This window comes from Sciurus carolinensis, chromosome 12 (assembly GCF_902686445.1).
Source record: "Sciurus carolinensis chromosome 12, mSciCar1.2, whole genome shotgun sequence".
NCBI classification, from domain to species: Eukaryota; Metazoa; Chordata; class Mammalia; order Rodentia; family Sciuridae; genus Sciurus; species Sciurus carolinensis.
This window is the reverse complement of record NC_062224.1, coordinates 89,901,197-89,921,585: the sequence shown is the minus strand read 5'-3', so window position 1 is coordinate 89,921,585 and position 20,389 is coordinate 89,901,197. Positions and strand designations below refer to the sequence as shown.

At 40.0% G+C, this 20,389-nt stretch overlaps 1 protein-coding gene across 1 annotated transcript in view; it reads left to right on the top strand.

Moving 5' to 3' along the window:
• The window catches only part of LOC124961423 (complement factor H-like), a 45,021-nt gene extending 27,951 nt beyond the window's left edge, over positions 1 to 17,070 (top strand). The window contains 5 exon segments of the mRNA XM_047519980.1: positions 1,616 to 1,798; positions 7,971 to 8,347; positions 16,116 to 16,283; positions 16,379 to 16,410; positions 16,983 to 17,070. Coding sequence (XP_047375936.1) covers positions 1,616 to 1,798; positions 7,971 to 8,347; positions 16,116 to 16,283; positions 16,379 to 16,410; positions 16,983 to 17,070 — 848 coding nt within the window.
• Positions 17,071 to 20,389: the final 3,319 nt, after the last annotated feature.

Here is a 20,389-nt window from a genome sequence, read left to right as displayed (position 1 = left end):
ATTTATCTTCCTATTTTTGTGTGTATCTTTCTGATAGATTCCCCCACCACCATTCTTTTTAAAATTGTTGTTTTAGGTATTACAGTATATACATAATATATTTTCAGCTTATCACTGGACTGGTATTGACATTTTATTTTGCCATCAAAATGTGGGAACCTTCCCTCCGTTTAAGTCCATTTGCCCTTTAGTGTCTTCTCTATATACACTGACCACTATTATCAAATACTATAATTTTCCTTCAGACATTAAACACAATGAACGAACTGATGAGGAAAATGCCTATTATATTATATATTTTTCCTTTTATCAGTTACAGTGTTCTTTTCTCTCTCCTGAAGACTCAATCTTCTTCGGTCATCTTTTCATTTCTATATGAAGAATTTTTTCAGTTAGACTTTAAGGATAACTCCTGGAGACAGACTCTGTTGATCTTTTCTGTAAAAGGATGCCTTTATTTATGCCTTTATTCTAAAGCACAGTGTCACTGCATATAGAGGTGGAGGTTGACATCTTTCTTCTTTCACTACCTTATGGCCTCCATGGCCATGAATGAGAAGCCCACTGTCATTTAATATTAATCACCTATAGGTAATGTGGATTTTCTATCTTGCAGTTTTCAAGAATTTTTCCTTTGTCTTCAAAGAGATTCATTATGATATGTATTAACATGAGTCTACACAGCTTCTTGAATACCTACTTTTGTGCCTCATGCCCAAGTTGTGAAATTGTTTTATTGCACTTATTTCTTCCCTCTTTCTGGGTCTCCAATGTTTTCTTTTCTTCTCAAGGTCTCTGAAGTTCAATTCACTGATAGATTTTCAGTCTATCTTCTCTTGGTCTTGCAAAACTGCTCCCTCTCTTGTCCTTAAGTTAAAGGGATGAGGCTTCTCATGAGATTTTCCTTATTTATCTCTACCTGATATCATTCCTGGGATTAGCCTTTTCCAGTGCTCCATCTAGAATACACAAAAGTCCTAAAGTGAACTCATATAGCAAACTATTTTCCATTCCTTGAGTTCTGAAGTTCCTAGTCAGAATGAATTTTCTGTACCTTCCAGAGTCTTCTTATATTGGTCTTTAAATTTTTTTATATCCAAGATTATAAATTATGCTTAGCAAAAGGAATACATAAGAATGATTTTTACTCATCTTGTCCAAATCAGGAAGAAAATATTTCCCTTTTATCTTCTACAACTTTGCACTTTTGAATTTTTTCCAAGAAGGTATTTTTTCTTTTTTAATGTAAAGGAAAATCAAAAAGAAATCAGTAGGGACACAATAAACACGGCATCATGTCATATATAAGAACAAGAAACTTTCTTAGTTTGTCTTTGTTATCTCACCATGAAGCATTTATTCCAGACACATTTTTCATACCTGATCACTGCGAAATGGACACATTTTTTGATGGTTTATTTTTGCCCTGCAGTGAGATGAAAGGAAGAGTTTAAAAATGTAACCCTCATTTTCTGTGAATAAGATTTCTTCAAGCAATAACATTTACCAGAGATAATAAAGTCTTGATGCTGTAGATAGTGATATGTTTGTGCTGGCTTTAAATTTATCCTGTATTTTGATTTGTTCTCTCCATTAATGAAATGGTATTTTTCAGATTCCACAGGAAAATGTGGTTCTCCTCCACCTGTTGAAAATGGAGACCTCACTTCATTCCCGACATCAGTATATTCTCCAGGATCATCGGTTGGATATCAGTGCCAGTCTTTGTATCAACTTCAGGGTAGCAAGACAATAGTGTGTAGAGCTGGAGAGTGGTCAGAACCACCCAAATGTTTATGTAAGTACTTCAGTGTTCTCACAGGTCCTGGGAAAATCAGAGCCTTGAATATGATACTTTGCTGTGTCAATAGAACATTCACACATTAAAGAAGATATATTCTGTGGAATGCTTCTCTACTAAATATTAATATGTGAGGAAATAAATATTAATAAGTTATTTTTTTATTTTAAAATAATAAATACAATTATATGTATTCTAAATACACAACAGGAGGACTTCTAAAACTCTGTTTTAATTTTTTATTAGCCTATATTATTTGCCCATATTAATGGGGGTCATTGTGATATTTTCAATATGCATACACCCTGCTTAATCATATCCATCCTCCATCTACCCACCCTACCGCTCACACACTTCTCAACATCTATTGGTCACTATTCTAGTTTCAAGTCACCCTTTTTAGTATTCAAAATATGAAAGATAACGTATGGGGCTTATCTTTCTGTGTCTGCTCCATTTCACTTAACATAATGTTCTCCAGTTCTATCCATTTCACTATAAATGACAAGATTTAATTCTTTATGGTTAAATAATATTCCCTTGTTTAACTATCCCACATTATCTTTATCTTATCTGTGGATCAACACATTCTCATTCAACATCTTCCCTATTGTGAATAACAGAGCAATAAACATGGGCATGCAAATATCCCTTTGGTATGCTGATTGATGTTTTCTTTGGATATGTGCCCAGAAGCAGGATAGCTGGATGGTATGGCAGATCTCATTTTAGGGTTTTGAGAAACCTTCTGTTCTCCATAATGATTGTACTGATTTAAATTCCCACCAAGTGTGCAATTTCCCTCCACATCCTCACCAACATTTGTTAATTTCAGGGTTTATTTTTAATAATACACATTCTAACTGGGGTTATATAATACCTCAATGTAATTTTTATTTTTATTACCCTGATGGCTAATGATATTGAGCATTTCTTTATGTATTTTTGACCATTTGTATTTCTTCTTTGAGATATCACAGATCATTTGCCCAAAATTTTATTGGATTACTTGTTTTTAGTTTTTTGATGTCTTTAAACACATATTCTAGATATTAACCCTTTGTCAGAAGCATAGATGGCAAGTGTTTTTTTTCTCCTCCATTCCATGGCTTGTTTCATTCTGTTGGTTTTTTTTTAGTTGTACAGAAGTGTTTCAGTTTAATATATCAAATTTTTGCTCCTGTGCTTTTGTTACCTCTCCATAAAATTGCTGCTTGAACCAATTTATTATTTCTCCATTGTTTTCTACTAGTAATTTTAGAGTTTTTAGATATTATATTTAAGCCTATCATTTGTTTTGAATTTAATTTTGTACATGCAAAGAGGAGTGAAGATTTAATCATCTGTATATGGATATCCATTTTTACCAGCATCATTTATTGAAGAGGTGGTTCTTTAGACAATGTTTTCCTTCTTTCTTTTTGGAAACTTTGTTAATAATCAGTACTTAGGGATGCATACATTTATCTATCTATATCTATCTATGTATCAGTCTATCTATCTATCTATCTATCAAGAGAGTCTCTATTCTGTACCATTGGTCTAGTTGTCTGTTTTTGTGCAAATACTATGGTGTTTTGGTTATTATGGCTCTGTAGTATGTCTTGAAATCAGGTATTGTGATGCTTACAGCATTGTTTACTTTTTTCCCTCAAGATTTCTATACTTATTCAGGGTCTTTTGTACTTCCATAGGAATTTTAGAAGGAAATATATAACTATAAATGCCAACATGAATTAGATCTCAAATAAATAACAAAGCTTCAAATCTTATACCTCAGAGAACTAGAAAATGAAGAAGTAACTAAACTAAAGATATTATAAGGGAGGAAATAAAAAGTTTTCAAAAAAGGAAGAATATCAACTAAGAAAACAATATTAAGCATCAAAAAAGTTAAGAGTCAATATTTGAACCAATAAAATTGATAGAAGTTTAGCTAGACAAATATGAAAGTAAATACATTCAAAATGAAGAAGAAACATTTCAGCTAATGACAAAAAATAAAATGTACTATGAATCTAGTGTGCACAATTATACCAACAACTTGGATCACCTAGAAGAAATGAACGTATTTGTAGACACTTGCAACCTACCAGAACTGAATCATAAATACAAAATTCTCAAGAGACTAATATGAACAAGGAGTTTGAATTAGTTTTTAAAAAAATCTTTTATGAAAGAAAAATCCCAGGATCTGATAACTTTACTGGTAAGTTTTACAAAACATTTAAAAATTAATGTGACCTGAAAGAACCCAACAACGTGTAACTATAAAGCTCTAATAAAAAAGATTATCATGAACCCTTTTCATGTCCCTCCAAAAACTGAGGACTAGTAGTCACTTCCAAATTCATTTATGAGGCCAACATTATCTGGACACCAAAGCCACACAAGTATATTATGAGAAAATAATAAACTAATATACCTGATGATTATCCCTGGTGAATAGAGAAGCAAAAACTGTCAATATAAGATGAATTCAACAGAACATTTAAGGACTCATAAGACTTGCTCATCTGTGATTTATTTCTGGGACTCAAAGATGGTTCAATAAATACCAGTCATTAAATACTCTACATTATATTAACAGAAAAAATGAAAAAATCATTATTATCTGAATCAATGGAAAAAAGCAACCTCATTTACAAAAATAATCTTTAAAATTTTTGACACAGAAGGAGTTCCTTCAGGACAATAAAGGGCATATACAAGTTGAATAATCCTAACCCAAATATCCAAAATCTGAAATTCTAAAACTTCCTAAACTTTCTAGATAACAAAGCCAAAAGTGGAAAATTCCAAACCATGATATTTTGTCCAATGCACAAAATCAGTTTAGGTATACATACAATTATCTTTGGAATATATTTATGTAGTTAATATGTAAAACAATTAAATTTTGTGTTTAGGCTCAGGTCCTACCCCAATGTATCATTCTGTATATATAAATACTTCAAAATAAAAAAAAATGTGGCCCTAAGCATTTGGAATTAGGGATATTCAAATTGCATTAGCAGTCTACAATTGATATCATACTAATTGTAAGAAGGTAAATACACCTTAAAGCACATCTGGAGAGGCTGATGAGTGTTGCTCCATTATACAAAGAAAGGTGTGGTATTAGAGGTCAAAGTCAGTAACCAGCATCCTTTGCAGGGTGTCCTGAGCCTGTCCACTGAAACCATTCTGCTCTCCAAAAACTCTTGGTTTGTGATGGGAGGGGAGGCTTTCAAGATCCCTGAAATGTCTTCAGAACCTTTTATCCACTGTTGGTCATTTCTATTCATATGAAACTCAATACAACAGTCACCCTATCACACACTTGCTTTCCTTGACTGGAAATTCTCCTTTATTTCCTGCCACACAGCAATGCTGAGAAGTTTTCAACTATTCAGGCCCTTTTCCCCTCTTAATTATAAATTCTATCTTTGAGTTATATATGCACTTTCATTTCTTGTAAGCAAATAAATGTAGCCTTAATACTTTGCAGCTTATAAATACCTTGCTAGATATCCCAGTCTACCTGTTCTAAATTCTGCATTGCACAAAGACTTAGGACATGGACAGAATGCATCCAAGTCTCTTCCAACTTTATAACAGGGATAGTCTTTAAAATTAAATTTTTTTCAAAATGATATGGATATGTAAATTAAATTCCAATTCAACATGAGTGAAAATTATAATATGTTTCTGAAGAAAACAATGCGTTAGGTGCATTAATGCAAGATTGATTTCCAAATCAAGCACCTGCAGCTCCTCTGGGCCAGACCACATCTGGATTAAGAAATTCTACTCAGGTCAAAGTGACATAAAAGGTACTGCCCATTAGCAGCCAAGTCAGGTGATGCACTCTCTGAAATACATATCACATTTATTAATACTCATTAATCAACTTTCCCCAACCTTCATCCCTCCTAATTTCCCCAGCTTCTGGTTAGTGCCATTCCATTTTCAGCTTCTATGATATCAACTTTAAAAATTCATATGCAAATGAGATCATGTAAACTATCTTTCTATGCATGCCATACTCTGCTTCACCTAATGATCACCAATTCCCTTCTTCTAGTCACAACTGAGAGAATTTCATTCTTTTTTATGATTAGATTACATTTTGTTGGGTTTTCACTATACAGAAACAATAAATGATGAAATAATATGTTCAACTCTGTTTAAATATACAATGTATGTAAGTATTAAGCACTACTTGGTGCCCTATTATTATGTATAACCACTATGTTTTTCTGGGGCAGCTAAAAAATTAAACTTAAAAAATAAAATATGAAAGTGTAAAACAAAAGAGAATTAAGGAATCCTCCAAGAATTATGGACACCATTAAAGGAACATCTCTTTTAAATTTCAGGATTTTTGAAGGTTAAAAGAAAGGAAAAGGCATAAAAAGGTAATTAATTAAATAATGGCTAAAATGTATGTAAAGGTTATGTATGTAAGTACAGGAGGCTCAAAGACCCCAAATAAATCTGATGGAAAATGTCCTTACAGTGGCATATTGTTGTCAAAATATTAAATGATGAGAGGAAAGAATTCTAAAACTAGTAACAGAAAAGTATCAAGTTACATATATGGGAGGAGATTTCTCAGCCAGCACTTTACAGGTCAGGAAGAAATAGGAAGACATATTCAAAGGGAAGTATTCAAAGCAAGAATACTGTACCCCACAAGGCTATCCTACATAAATGAAGAAGAAATAGACTTTCCTAATTAAGCAAAACCTAAGGGAATTCAGTAACACCATATTGCCTTACAGAAGATCTCCTAAGGTAGTTCTACAACTGAAGTGAAAAAACACTAACTGCCCTCATACAAACATGAAAAAGTATGAAACCCACTAGAAGAACAAATACATGATATGGAGATGAATCAAATTTTTCAATACACAAAATCACAAAAAGACAGGATAGACAAGAGAGGAAGAAAATAACATAGGAACAACCAGAAGAAAATTAAATGTCAAGAATAAGGCTTTGCTTAAAAATAATAAATATAAACATTAAATTCTTCTCTTGAATGATATAGAGAGAATGAATGGAAGAAAAAACAAGCCCCAATGACATACTGCCTACAAGAAACTCACTGTATCAGTAAATACACACTCAAAGCAAAGGAATGGGGGAAAAATAACCCAAGCAAACAGAAACTAAAAGGGAGTGGGAGTAGCTATACTTACATCTGAGAGAATATAAGTGATGGGAGGAGAAGCTTTCAAGATCTCTGAAATGTCTTCAGGACCTTTTATCCACTGGTGGTCATTTCTATTCATATGAAACTCAATACAACAGTCACCCTATCACACACTTGCTTTCCTTGACTGGAAATTCTCCTTCATTTCCTGCCACACAGCAATGCTGAGAAGTTTTCAACTATTCAGGCCCTTTTCCCCTCTTAATTATAAATTCTATCTTTGAATTTTATATGCACTCTCATTTCTTGTAAGCAAATAAATGTAGCCTTAATACTTTGCAGCTTATAAATACCTTGTTAGATATCCCACTCTACCTCTTCTAAATTCTGCATTGCACAAAGGGAGAAGGAACATTAAGACAAAAACTGTAAAAAGATACAAAGAAGATTGCTATATAATGATTGAGGAATCAATTCAGCAAGAAGATATAACAATTGCAAATGCATGTGCTCCTAAGTTTAGAATATACAACTTGATAATACAAATACAACCAGACCACAAAAGAGAAACAGGAATATAGTAAGAGTAGAAGACTTCAACACCTCATTTTCTTCAATGGGCAGATTATCCAGACAAAAACAATAAGAAATAAAAGTTAAACTAAATTGTAGATTGAATGGCTCTAAAAGATTTTACAGAGCGCTGCATCCAGTAGCTGCAGAACATGTATTGTTCTCAGCTGCACGTGGAACATTCTAAATGACCCTGCATCTCAGGCATCAGGTGACCTGTGGACTTGTGTGCATGCACACGCATGCCTGGAACCCCGACCAGTTCTGCTTCCCCTGAGCAATTCCTGCTCAGACTGGAGGATTCAGCACATTTGTACTGAAGAAGTCGCCCTGCCCTTCCTGTGCTTACCCTGAGAACCTCTGCAGGCCCCGGAGGCCCTGAGCTCCTCACAGAGGACTGCAATGCACCCTCAGCCCTGCCCCCTGATGTGGCCCTCTCCTTGATGCTCCTTTGAGGGCACCCTGGCGGCCCCGCCCTCGCTGGACACTGGCTTGGATGCCCACGAGGGTCCGCATGCTGCAGTGGAATGTTGGATGGGCCCGCGACCAACTGCCCACCACTCAAAGGCACTGAACAGGCTGAAGAGGAATTCAAACTACCTTCAGCCTGGACGCGGGCAGCCCTTGTCCGAAATTCCCAGCTCAGATGCTGGGCCGGGTGTCAGGCGTCCAATGTCTGCCCTACGTCCCTGGTGACCATTCTGTTTGCGGTAAAGCAGTGTACCCCTCATCTCCATGCCTTTGGGGCCCTTGAGGGACACATTGCTGGGGCCCATGGCCATGATGCAGTCAAAGGTGGCTGGAGATGTCAGAATCCCCACACTGAGCTCCAGGTAGGAAAGGCACTCAGGCGAGTGAGGTGGGGTGGTGTCGACCCTGGAGGCCGATCCTGGGGGACTATGAATGGTGCTGGGTGGCTAGCTGTCCCCAGAGCCAGTGCCAGGTCCTGCTTTACCCCACTGATTGTGGCCAGAGCTGATGCAGAGGTGAAGGGCACATGGAGAAGCGGGTCATCTCTCCACTGCAACCCAGCACAGAGCAGACCCTCTGAACCCAAGCATCCTCAGCCAAGTCACCCATGGGAGTCACAGGTGGGCTGAGTCTGCAGTAGCTGGAACAGTACCCATTCGCAGATCTGGTTAAAGTCTCTGGTTACTTGGTCATGTTATCTGTAAAGTGTTTGATACTGTTCCTGGTCAGAAGTATATGCCTAATGTCTACGGTTACTGTAACTCGTCATGCTATCTATTTATTGTCTCTGTTTACTGTACCTGGACATGGTGACTGTCTCATGTGTAATGTGTGCTCTTTTTACAGGTGTGAATTCAGAAGAAAAGAGTTCCAAGTTCCCACAAACTTCCACCAAGCTGTCTAAGAAAATCCTTTGAAGACAGGCAGTGCAAAGCATGAAAAGAATCTGTGAGGAGAACCCCTAAGAGGGTGATGATGAGAAGCTCTGAGAGTGAAAGTCAAGCCACATGGAGACCCCCAGAAGGTAGGATACCAGGAATCAGAATGTCTGCTGAGGAAAGGTCCATATAATGTGTCTTATTGTAATAGATCCTAGTATGTAGGCACTATCTCTGTTGACTTTTCCTGGTCATGGTATCTGGCCTGACACCTCAGTTTACTGTACCTGGTCAAGTATCTGCTTACAGACTCTGGTTACATTATCTAGTGACAATATATGGATAGAATTTTGTTTGTTTTGTTTGGTCACAGGATCTGACTAATGTCTCAGGTCATTGTACCTTGTCAGAGTGACTAATTGTTATCTCTGTTTACTATAGTGGTCACAGTATCTGGTTTTGTAATTGTTCACAGTATTTGACTAAAGTCTCTGGCTAACTTTCCTTGTCATCATATCTGGGTATCGTCTGTGTTTACTAGAACTGGTCAAGGTCCCTTGCTAATATTGCTGATTATTATAACTGGTCAGTATATCTAGCTAATGTTTCTGATTTTTATATCTGGTCATGGTATGTAGCTAAGGTCTGTGGTTATTGTACTGGGTTATGGTATCTGACTAATGACTGTACAGATCAGGCATCAAGATGCTGTTTCTATTTGATGCACCATGGGATCTGGCTAATGTCTCTGGTTACTGTACCTTTTGACTGTATCTAGTTATTGTCTCAGTTTACTGTACCTGGTAATAATATCAGGCTTAATTCTCTGATTATTGTACCTTGTTATTGAAGTTGTTAAAGTCTCTGATTCCTCTATTTGGTCACAGTATTTGGTAATGACTCTTTTAACTATGTTTGGTCTTGGTATCTGATCAATGTTCTGACTACTGTATTGTGTCATGGTATCTGGGTATTTTCTTGGTATACTCTACCTAATCTTGGTATCTGGTTAATGTCTCTGGTTACAAGTCACAGTATCTGACTAATGTCTGTGTTTCACGTACATGGTCACAGTAAGTGCATAATTTCTCTGGTTTATGTCCTTGATCACCAAATCTGGCAAAATTGAGTCTCTGGTCATTGTACCTTGTGAATGAGGTTGTAGTGGTTTGGTTTCTGAACTTGTTGCTGTGTCTGGCTATTGTCTCTGGTTACTGTACCTGGTCACCTTAAGTAGATAATGACTCTGGGGTTTACTATACCTAATGTATGGTCAGTTTTTTGTTGCTGTGACTAAAAGATTCTGAGCAGAACAATTATAGAGGAGGAAAAGTTTATGTGGGGGCTCATGGTTTCACCGGTCTGAAAGGCCATAGGAGGTCAGCTCCATTCCTCAGGGCTTGAGATGAGGCAGGACATCATGGTGGGAGAGGGTGTTGGAATGAAGCATCTCATATCTCCGTGATCAGGAGGAAACAGAGAGAATCTCCAATCTCAAGATACAAAATCTATACCCCAAAGCCATGCCCCAATTCCATTCTCCTCCAGTCACACACTGTTCTGTTAGTTGCCACTCACTTATTCCACCAGGGAGTAAGTCACTGATCACGCTAAGGCTCTCACCTCCCAATCATGTCTCCTTTGAACCTTCTTGTATTGACTCACATATAAGCTTTGGGGGTACACCTCATATCCAACCATCACACCTGGTCGTGGTATTTTACTGGTCACAGTGTCTGGAAAATGTCTCTGGTTACTGTACCCACGTCATAGTATTTGAATATTTTCTCTGGTTACTCTTTCTGGTCATAGTATCTGGCTGATGTCTCCCATTACTCTACCCAGTCACGCTATCTGGGTAATGTTTTTAGTTAGTGTACCTTATCACAATATATGATTAATTTCTGGTGACTATATCTGACCACATAAGTGGATATTTTTCTGTATACTGTACTTATTCAAAGTGTCTGAACCATTTCTCTGCATGATATACTTGTTCAAGGTATCTGACCAACATCTCTGGTGACAGTAGCTATACAGTGTATCTGGCTAATGTCTGTGTTTACTAGGCCTGGTCAAGGTTCTGGCTAATGTCTCTGTGAATTTCTCTGCTTATTGTCACAGGTGGAGGTACAAGGTATTGTTTCTGCTTACTGTTCCTACCCACAGAATCTGGCAAAATTCTCTGTTTACTCTAACTACTTATCATTACTGGCTCCTGTCTCTAGTTACTGTATTTGGTCACCATTCCTGGCTAATATTTCAGATTAATATACCTGATCAGGATATGAGGCTAATGTATCTGTATCCTGGACCTTTTCATGATATCTGGCTAATGACCCTGGTTACTTTCCTTGGATACAGTGTCTGGGCAATAACTGTTTACTGGTTCTCTGTGTCTTCCTAAAGTCTCAGCTACTGAACCTGGTCATGGTATCTTGCTAATGTCTCTGGATAATATATCTGGTCATGGTGTCTTATTAATACTATAGCTTACTGTAGCACCACATAGAATTAGGATTTATCACTGGTTACTATACCTGACCATGGTATCTGGCCAGTACCTCTTCTTATTGTAACAGGTTGAGTTATGAAGTATTGCCTCTGCTTACTGTCCTTGGTCACAGAATGTTATAGTATCAGGTTATTGTGTCTGTTTAGTATACCTGGAGCTGGTATGAGGGTTTTGTTTGTGTATACTGTATCTAGTCACAACATTAGGCTGAGGCCTATGGTTACTGTACTGTGTCATGGTATCTAGATATTATCTTTGCCTCCTCAACCTAGTCAGGCTATCTGGATGATATGTCTGGTTACAATACCTGCATATGATATCTCGCTGATGTCTCTGAGTATTCTACCTTGGCACAGTATCTGGATATTGTCTCTGTTTAGTCTACCTGGGAATGGTGTCTACATTTTGTCTCTGGTCATTGTTCATGGTTATCTAATGTGGTTAATGTCTCTATTTCCTATACCTAGTCATGGTATCTGGGTAATGTCTCTGATAATTGTATCTTGTCACGGTATATGGTTACTGACTCATCATGGTATCTGGGTATTGTCTGTGTGCTGTACTTGATCAACATATCTAGGTATGTTTCTGTATAATGTACCTGGTCTCCATCCCTAGCTAATGCCTCTGGTTACTGTTCCTAGTCATGGTACTTGCCTAATATCTGTGCTTATTGTCCCTGGTCATAGTCTCTGGTTAATGCCTCTGTTTAGTGTAACATATTGAAGTACAATGTACGAGGTACGATATATTATCTTTGCTTGCTGTTACTACCTAGAGAATCTAGCTAAGTTCTCTCTTTAGTATATCTAGTCATGGTATCAGAGTATTGTCACTTCTTTCTGTACCTGGTCATGGTATCTAACTAATATCTCTGTTTACTGTATCTGATTCCAGTATTGGATTAATATCTCTGCTTACTGTATACAGTCAAATATCTGGATATTATTGCTGGTTACTATACCTTGTCACAGGGTCTGGAAAATGTCTCTGCATTCTGTACTGGGTCACAGTATCTGAATATGGTATCTATCTATTAAAATTGGTCACAATACCTGTCTCCTGGATAATGTCTCTAGTTACTAAACCTGGTCCCAGTATCTGGCTAATGTCTCCTGTTGTTATTCCTAGTCTCAGTACCTGGGTTATTTGTCTAATTACTATATTAATGTATGTGGTACCTGTATCTGCTGTTGTCTGGTTTCCAAACCTGATGACTGAATCTGGGTATTATCTCTGGTTACAGTCACTGGTTTCTGTATCAGGCTAATGTCTCTCTTAATTTATCCAGTCACATTATCTGGGCATTATTTACCTGCTCACTGTATCAAGCCTCCTTACTGTATCTGTTCAAAGCATCTAGCTATTGTCTCTAGTTACTTTACTTGGTTACAGTAGCAAGTTCATGTCTCCGGTGAGTGTATGTGGTCACTATATCTGGGTTTTGTCTCTGTTTACTGTACTTGATAATGGTATTTGACAAATGTCTCTGGGTACAGCACCTGGTCATGTTATCTGGCTGTTTTGGTTTACTATACTCAGTCTGGTTATCTGACTAATACCTTTGGTTACCATACCTGGTACCAGAATCTGCATAATTTCTGGTTTGGCTACCTTCTCATGATTTCTGTCTGTTGTCTCTGGTTCCTGCACCCAGGATCAGTAGCAGGCTATGGACTGTAGTGGCTGTACCTGGATATGATATCAAGAAATTGTCCATGAATGCTGTAGTTGTTCATAGGATCTCACTCATGTTTGTAATTGCTATTCTTGGTCACAGAATTTGGATACTACCACTGCTTACTGAATTTGCTAATAGTGTCTAGCTAAGGTCTTCAGATATTGTACCTATTCATGGTATCTGATATTTTCTCAGTGTACTGTACCTGGTCAAAGTACCTGGGTAATGTCTTTGGTTACTGTACTTGCTCAGAGTATTTGCATAATAATTCTGTTAAATGTGCCTTGTGTCAGTATCTTTCTAATGTCTCTGATTACCATACCTGCTTACAGTAATTGCCTAATTTCTCTGGTTACCATACCTGATCATGGTATCTGGCTAATGCCTCATGTTACCATAACAGGTCACAGTATCACAGTCTCTGCTTAGTATTCCTGGTTAAGTATCTGGCTAAGGTCTCTGTTTACTGTACATTGTCACAGTATTGGGTTACTGTCTGTTTACTTTACCTTGTCACTATATCAAAGTATTGTTTCTCTTTTCTTTATCTGGTCGAAGTACCTGGCTAATGTCTCTAGTCAGACATTATCTAACTATTATTCTGGTAACAGTTTGTACTCACAATACTTGGATAATGTCCATCTTGTGGATTAGGTCATGGTGTCTCTCTAACATCTACAATTACTCTACCTGATTGTAGAATGTGGATTTTGTCTCTGCTCACTCTACATGGACATGCAATCAAATTATTTTTTGTGATTACTGTTTCTGGTCATGGTACATACTTGTTATTTGTGCTCATGGTATCTGGCTGATATTTCTAGTAGCTGGTACATATCTGGTTTGATGGTTAATCTGCATTGTCAACTTGATGGGATTAAGAGATGCCTAAGATTCAAAGGCTTCTGTATGTCTCAGTGAGGTTGTTTCTAAGAATGATTGGCCTGTGGGACAGCAAACTGAAGTAAAGAAACACACTGAGTGAGGCCAGCAATGTCTAATAGGTTGGGAACTTGGATGGAGCAAAAGATGGAAGAACAAGGAAGGAACAGCAGAAGCAAGCTCGATTCTTCTTGAGAGGGTTCTTGTCTACTCTTTGATCACATGAGGACATCAGAATCTAGCTCCTTCATTTTTCCAAAGGAGACTGACCAGCAACGCTACAGGGAGTTTTCAGGCCTTTGTTCCAGGATAGGGGTGACATCATTGATTTCTGTTGTTCTGAGACTCCAGTTTCATGGAATGAGCAGCTTCCCTCTCTCAGCTCTCCAGCCTACAAATGGTCACTGTGGAACTATCCAGATTCTAAATGTCTAAGCCAATCTAATAAATCGCCTTTATATACATACATATGTCCTATTCCTTATATTCCTCTAGAGAAGTTTGATTGATACATCTGGCTAGTCTGTTTGGTTACTGATCATGGTATCTGGTTATTGTCTCTTTGTAATATTCCTGGTCACAGTATATGTGTAATGTCTTTGTTTAGTGCCTTGGTCACAGTATCTGGATAATATCTTTGGTTAGTGTATGAGATCACAGTATGTGGGTATTGTCTGTGTTTTCTGTGTGTGAACACAGTAACTGTGTATGTTTCTGAGAATTGTGCAAAGTCACAGTAGAGGATTACATCTCAGGTTACTGTACCATGTCACAATATCAGAGTAATGTTTTTGTTTACTGTCAATGATTATTTGTCCTTATTGTTTTGGGCCTCTGGCAAGATAGAACAAGATGACAAAAGGCATGTACTGTAGCAACGTTGTTTACCTCATTGTGGCCAGGAAGCAGAGATTAGGAGGAAGGAAAGAAGGGAGTCTGGGATAAATGACAAAAGGTACCCTCATGGGCATTCCCCCAATGACCTATATCCTCTATCCACGAGTACCATGTGAAGTTCCTACCGATCTAAATAGCCAATTGAGTGATAGATCCATTATCAGTCTCATAATCTATTTATGAGGTCAGACCCCTCTGATCTGGGATGGCATTGTGGAAAGGTACTCGTGTGGAGCCCCATGAGGGGCTTGAGGAAGCTAGGCACTTGAGGAGGCTAGGCAGGCCATTTTGGTTTCAACGGGTCTGGGTTCCCTGGCAGTGTAGATGGATACATACTTGGTCAGAGTAGGCAACTATTGTGCCATACCTCAGTGGGGCTGATATGTCATGTGGCCACAAGGGGTGGAGGCTAACTAGGTTGTGGCCCAACCAGGACCTGTAATCCAGAGACACGCCAGCCTATGGAGCACAGGCTGTACCTGGGGCTGTAGGGTGGCACAGTACAGTGTGCTAGAAAGGAGAGAGCAATAATGAGCTAGGTGGGGCAGAAGCACTGGATCACAGCCCCATCTTCTCTCTCTTTCTCTATAATCCTTTGAGCTCCCTTGGCTTGCCTGATTTGGCCAAGATGTCTCTACCCTTTGAGTGTGGACATAGAAGTCACCAGTCACAGCTTGAGAGATCTCAAACACCCCCACAAGTCTACAGGATGTGACCTTCTGCTTGCTGGCCCCATCAGATGGCCAGACTCTGTCTTCCTGGAACTGATTTGCTAGCTCCCACCCTCAGTAGGTGGAATATGTCCCCACCTGAAGTGCTCCAGAATGCTGGGTGCAGGGTGGGATCACTGCACCTAACAGCCCCAGTGCTGGCTCTCCATTCTGCACTTGGAAAGGACCCCATCTCTAAATTCTTTCTCCTGGGGCAGTGGGTTCAAGGGTTCATGACCTCCCTAAGCAGCGTTCTGAGGCAGTTGAGCTATATGTGTGCCACAGGCTTAATAAGTGCCTGGCCCCTGCATCTCAGGCATCACGTGACCTGTGGCCATGTGCACATGTGCACGCATGCCTGGAACTTGGACCAGTTTTCTTTCCCCTGAGGAATTCCTGCTCAGAGTGGAGGATTCAGCACACTTCTACTCCATACATTCACCAGGACATCCCTGTGCTAACCATGACCACCTCTGCCAGCTCTGGAGGCCCTGAGCTCCACACAGAGGACCGCACTGGACCCTGGGCCTGCAACCAGTCCCGGTCCTGTCCTCACTACTCCTTGAGGGCACCCTGGCGGCCCCGCTTTTGCTAGAACCTGCCTTGCCTGCCCACGTGCTCAGAGGGTCTGTGAGCTGCAGTGGAATGTTCTATGGGCCTGAGATCAACTGCTCAGCACCCGAAGGCACTGACCAGGCTGAAGATGAGCTTCAAGCTCCCTTTGACCTGGACGTGGTGAGCCCTAGTGGGATATTCCCAATGAAGAAGTTGGGCACATTGTCAGGTGTCCATTGTCTGCCCTATGTCCCTGCTGACCATTCTGTTTGCAGTGCAGCAGTGTAGCCCGCATCTTCTGCCTTTGGTACCACTTGGGGACTTGTTGCTAGAGCCCATGGCCATGATGTAGACCACGGTGACTGGAGATGTCAGAACCCCCACATTGAGCTCCAGTTAGGAAAGGCATCCACCAGTTAGTTGGGGTGGGATTGGCCCTGGAGGCCAAGCCTGGGGAACCAGGAAGGGTGCTGAGTGGCTAGCTGGCCCCACAACCAGTGCCAGGTCCTGCTGGTCCCCCACTGATTGTGGCCAGAGCTGGTGCAGAGGTGAAGGGCACATGGAGAAGCAGGGCCACCTCTCCACTGCAACCCAGCACAGGGCAGACCCTCTCAACCCAGGCATCCTCAGCCAAGTCACCCATGGGAGTCACACTTGGGCTGGGTCTGGATTAGCTGGAACAGTACCCATTCACAGAATCTAGTAAATGTCTCTGGTTACTTGGTCATGTTATCTGTCCAGTGTTTGACACTGTACCTGATCGGAAATATATGCCTAATGTCTGGTTACTCTAACTGGTCATAGTATCTAATTATTTTCTCTGTTTTCTCTACCTGAACACAGTAACTGTCTCATGTGTAATGTGTGCTCTTTTTACAGGTGTGAAATCAGAAGAAAAGAGTTCCAGTGTCCCACAAACTTCCACCAGGATGTCTACGAAAATCCTATGAAGACAGGCAGTACATAGCATGAAAGGAATCTTTGAGGAGAACCTATAAAAGGGTGATGATGAGAAGCTGAGAGTGAACATGAAACCGCAGTGGAGACCCCCAGAAGGTAGGATGCCAGGTATCAGAATGTCTACTAATGGAACCTCCATGTAATGTCTCTTCATGTAATAGATCCTATTGTGTAGGCACTATCTCTGTTGACTCTTCCTGGTCATGGTATGTGGCTTGACACCTCAGTTTACTGTACCTGGTCAAGTATCTGCTTAAAGACTCTGGTTACAGTATCTAGTGACAATATACTGATAGAATTTTGATTATTATATTTGGTCACAGGATCTGACTAATGTCTCAGCTTATTGTACCTTTTCAGAGTGACTAATTTTTATCTCTGTTTACTGTATGTGGCCACAGTATCTGGTTTTATAATTGGTCACAGGATTTGACTAAAGTCTCTGGCTAATCTTCCTTGTCATCATATCTGGGTACTATCTGTGTTTACTAGATCTGGTCAAGGTCCCTTGCTAATGTTCCTGATTATTATAACTGGTCAGAATATGTAGCTAATGTTTCTGGTTATTGTATCTGGTCATGTATATAGCTTAGGTCTGTGGTTATTGTACTGGGTTATGGCATCTGACTCATGACTGTACGAATCAGGCATTAGGATGTTGTCTCTATTTGATGCACCATGGGATCTGGCTAATGTCTCTGGCTACTCTACCTCCTGACTGTATCTACGTATTTTCTCAGTTTACTGTACCTGGTCACAATGTCAGGCTTAATTCTCTGGTTATTGTACCTTGTCATAGTAGTTGTTAATGTCTCTGATTCCTCTATTTGGTCACAGTATCTGGGTAATGACTCTTTTAACTATGTCTGGTGTTTGTATCTGCTCAATGTTCTAACTACTGTATGGTGTCATGGTATCTGGGTATTTTTTTGGTATACTCTACCTAGTGTTTGGTATCTGGTTAATGTCTCTGTTTACTAGTCACAGTATCTGGCTAATGTCTGTGGTTCATGTACCTGGTTATAGTAAGTGCATAATTTCTCTGGTCTTTGTCCTTGATCACCAAATCTGGCTAAATTGATTCTCTGGTTATTGTATCTTGTCAAGGAGGTTGCTAAGGACTTTGGTTTCTGATCTTCTGGCTGCTTCTGGCTAATGTCTCTGGTTGCTGGTAACCTTATGTAGATAATGACTCTGGTTACTCTACCTAATGTCTTGGTCAGTATTTCAGCATGACACAATGACCACCAACTCTTTCTGAAACCCTCCCCCATGGTTCCAGTTCTGAGGCTTGTCCTATGATATAATGATTGGTCACAGACCTTATTCAATGTGGACAGGGAGGATGATCTCTATTAATTGACCAGATTGCAGTCATGAGACCTCTACTCCCAGGTGCTTTGGGAGCAACTCACACTGTTTCCAGATAAGGATAATGTCATGCTTATGATCAGGGTTCATGGTGGATGCACTGCATCCTCTGTGCTTCTTTTCCTGTCCTGTGCCCATTCGTATCATCCTCCCACACACCACTGTCTTCTGTTCACAGAGGAATTCATGGTAGCATTTCTCCTGTTCCCACATCCATTTCACTACCAAAAATATACTATGATTTCCTGTGTGAAGGTTGAACTTGGGATTTGCTCCTGGCTTCTAAGCCTAATCCTCAAGTGATGTTCCAGTCAGTTATTTAGTCAATAAACATTCACTGAACACCTGCTGTATACAAGGCCCTCACTAATTGCTGGATGCAGGGACCATCAGGAATGATGATGCTCCTGTCCTCAAGGAAGTGAGACTGTAGGAAAGATGAAGGCAGAAAGGTGACTCCACATGAAAAAATTTAAATAGGATAAATGGATCTGAGAGTGTCCAGTGTCATACATGAGCTGGGTAGAGACAGACCCCATGAGGAAGTGACAAATGAAAATCAGACCAGGTCCTGTGGCCATCAGAGGAGGAGTGTCCCATTCAGAGGGCAACTACTGCAAGGCTCTTGATGTTAGATCCACGGTGGGTTCCCTGAAGAGAGTATATTTTCCAGCCTTTGAGGGCCATATAACCTTTGTCACAGCCACTCAAATTTGTCATTGTCATTCAAAGTCAGCCCTGACAACATGGAAATGACCAGGTGTGAATGTGCTCCAGTGGTACTTTGTAATTGGACACTGAATTAGGAAGTTCATTTGTTTTCACTTGTCGGTAGTAGTTTTCTTCTTTTGATTATTTTTCATATGAAAATAGATGGAAGGCAAGAAAATACCAGCAGTAGGCCCCATTTGTCCTAGAAGGCTGTAGTGTGCACACATCTGTTTCCATAGGATTAGAAAGGCAGTGAAGGAGCAGGCAGTAGGGAGGAAAGCAGCTGGAGATGGGGTCAGAGAGAGAAAGAGAGGCCCACCCATTCAGATTTGGGGGTCATCTGGAGCTGTCTGAGTTCCAACACCCCCTGGAAATGCTGGTCTTCAGTTTTAAAACCAATGGGGACTCTGGGCAGCAGATGTCACCCAGGTAGTCTTCCAGGACATGATCTGCTTCTAAACCAGCAACTGGAGGATGCTTCCAGCTCATTCTAATGGTCACAGTGTTGCCTTGAGTGAATCCCTTTCCTTATCTGGGCTTCTGCTTCCTGCTTCCTCAGCAGCAAAAGGAGGCACTGGAGGCAAATGATCTCCAGAAATCACCCAGGTTCTGACCTTTTGGGGTTGTTTTGATCTTCAGCACCATGGACGTTCCTCGGGGCAGAGATTTGGACTGTGTCTGTGAGTAACCTCCCAGACTCTGTGTTCCTGTAAGTTCCTGAATGCTGCTACTGCAGATGCTCCAACCATTGAAAATGTCCCTTGTGCTGCTTGTGAACCCCCAGCTCACCAACCTCTGCCAGTGAGACTTGGGCCTCTAAAAGTGTGGGCTGCCACATACTCTCCTCCTCCTCTCCCTTCTCACCTGTAGCTCTCAGGCAGAATGGACAGCCTGGTGTGTCAGCAGGGGAGTGAGGGATCTTTGGAAGCATGTCCCCTGGGGAGACTGGTCATTCTCTTCTGTGGGAGCCTCATTCCTCTTCACAGTGGAACATTTGGGAACATGGGTTCATTCCCACGGTCACTCTGTCATCACTTGTCAGTTTGCTCAGTTACTCAACACCTCATGAATTCATTTTCCCCTCCCTCCTCTCTTTGATGGGATTTCCAAGGCCACTGCAGAGGTTGAATTGAAGAAACAGATGTGGAGAACAGATTATTAGTCTTTGCTTTGGAAGTCACATCATAGTGTGCTAGAAATTTTTATTGAGCTTTAATGTTCAGCAAGCTTCATTCCCTTCAGCT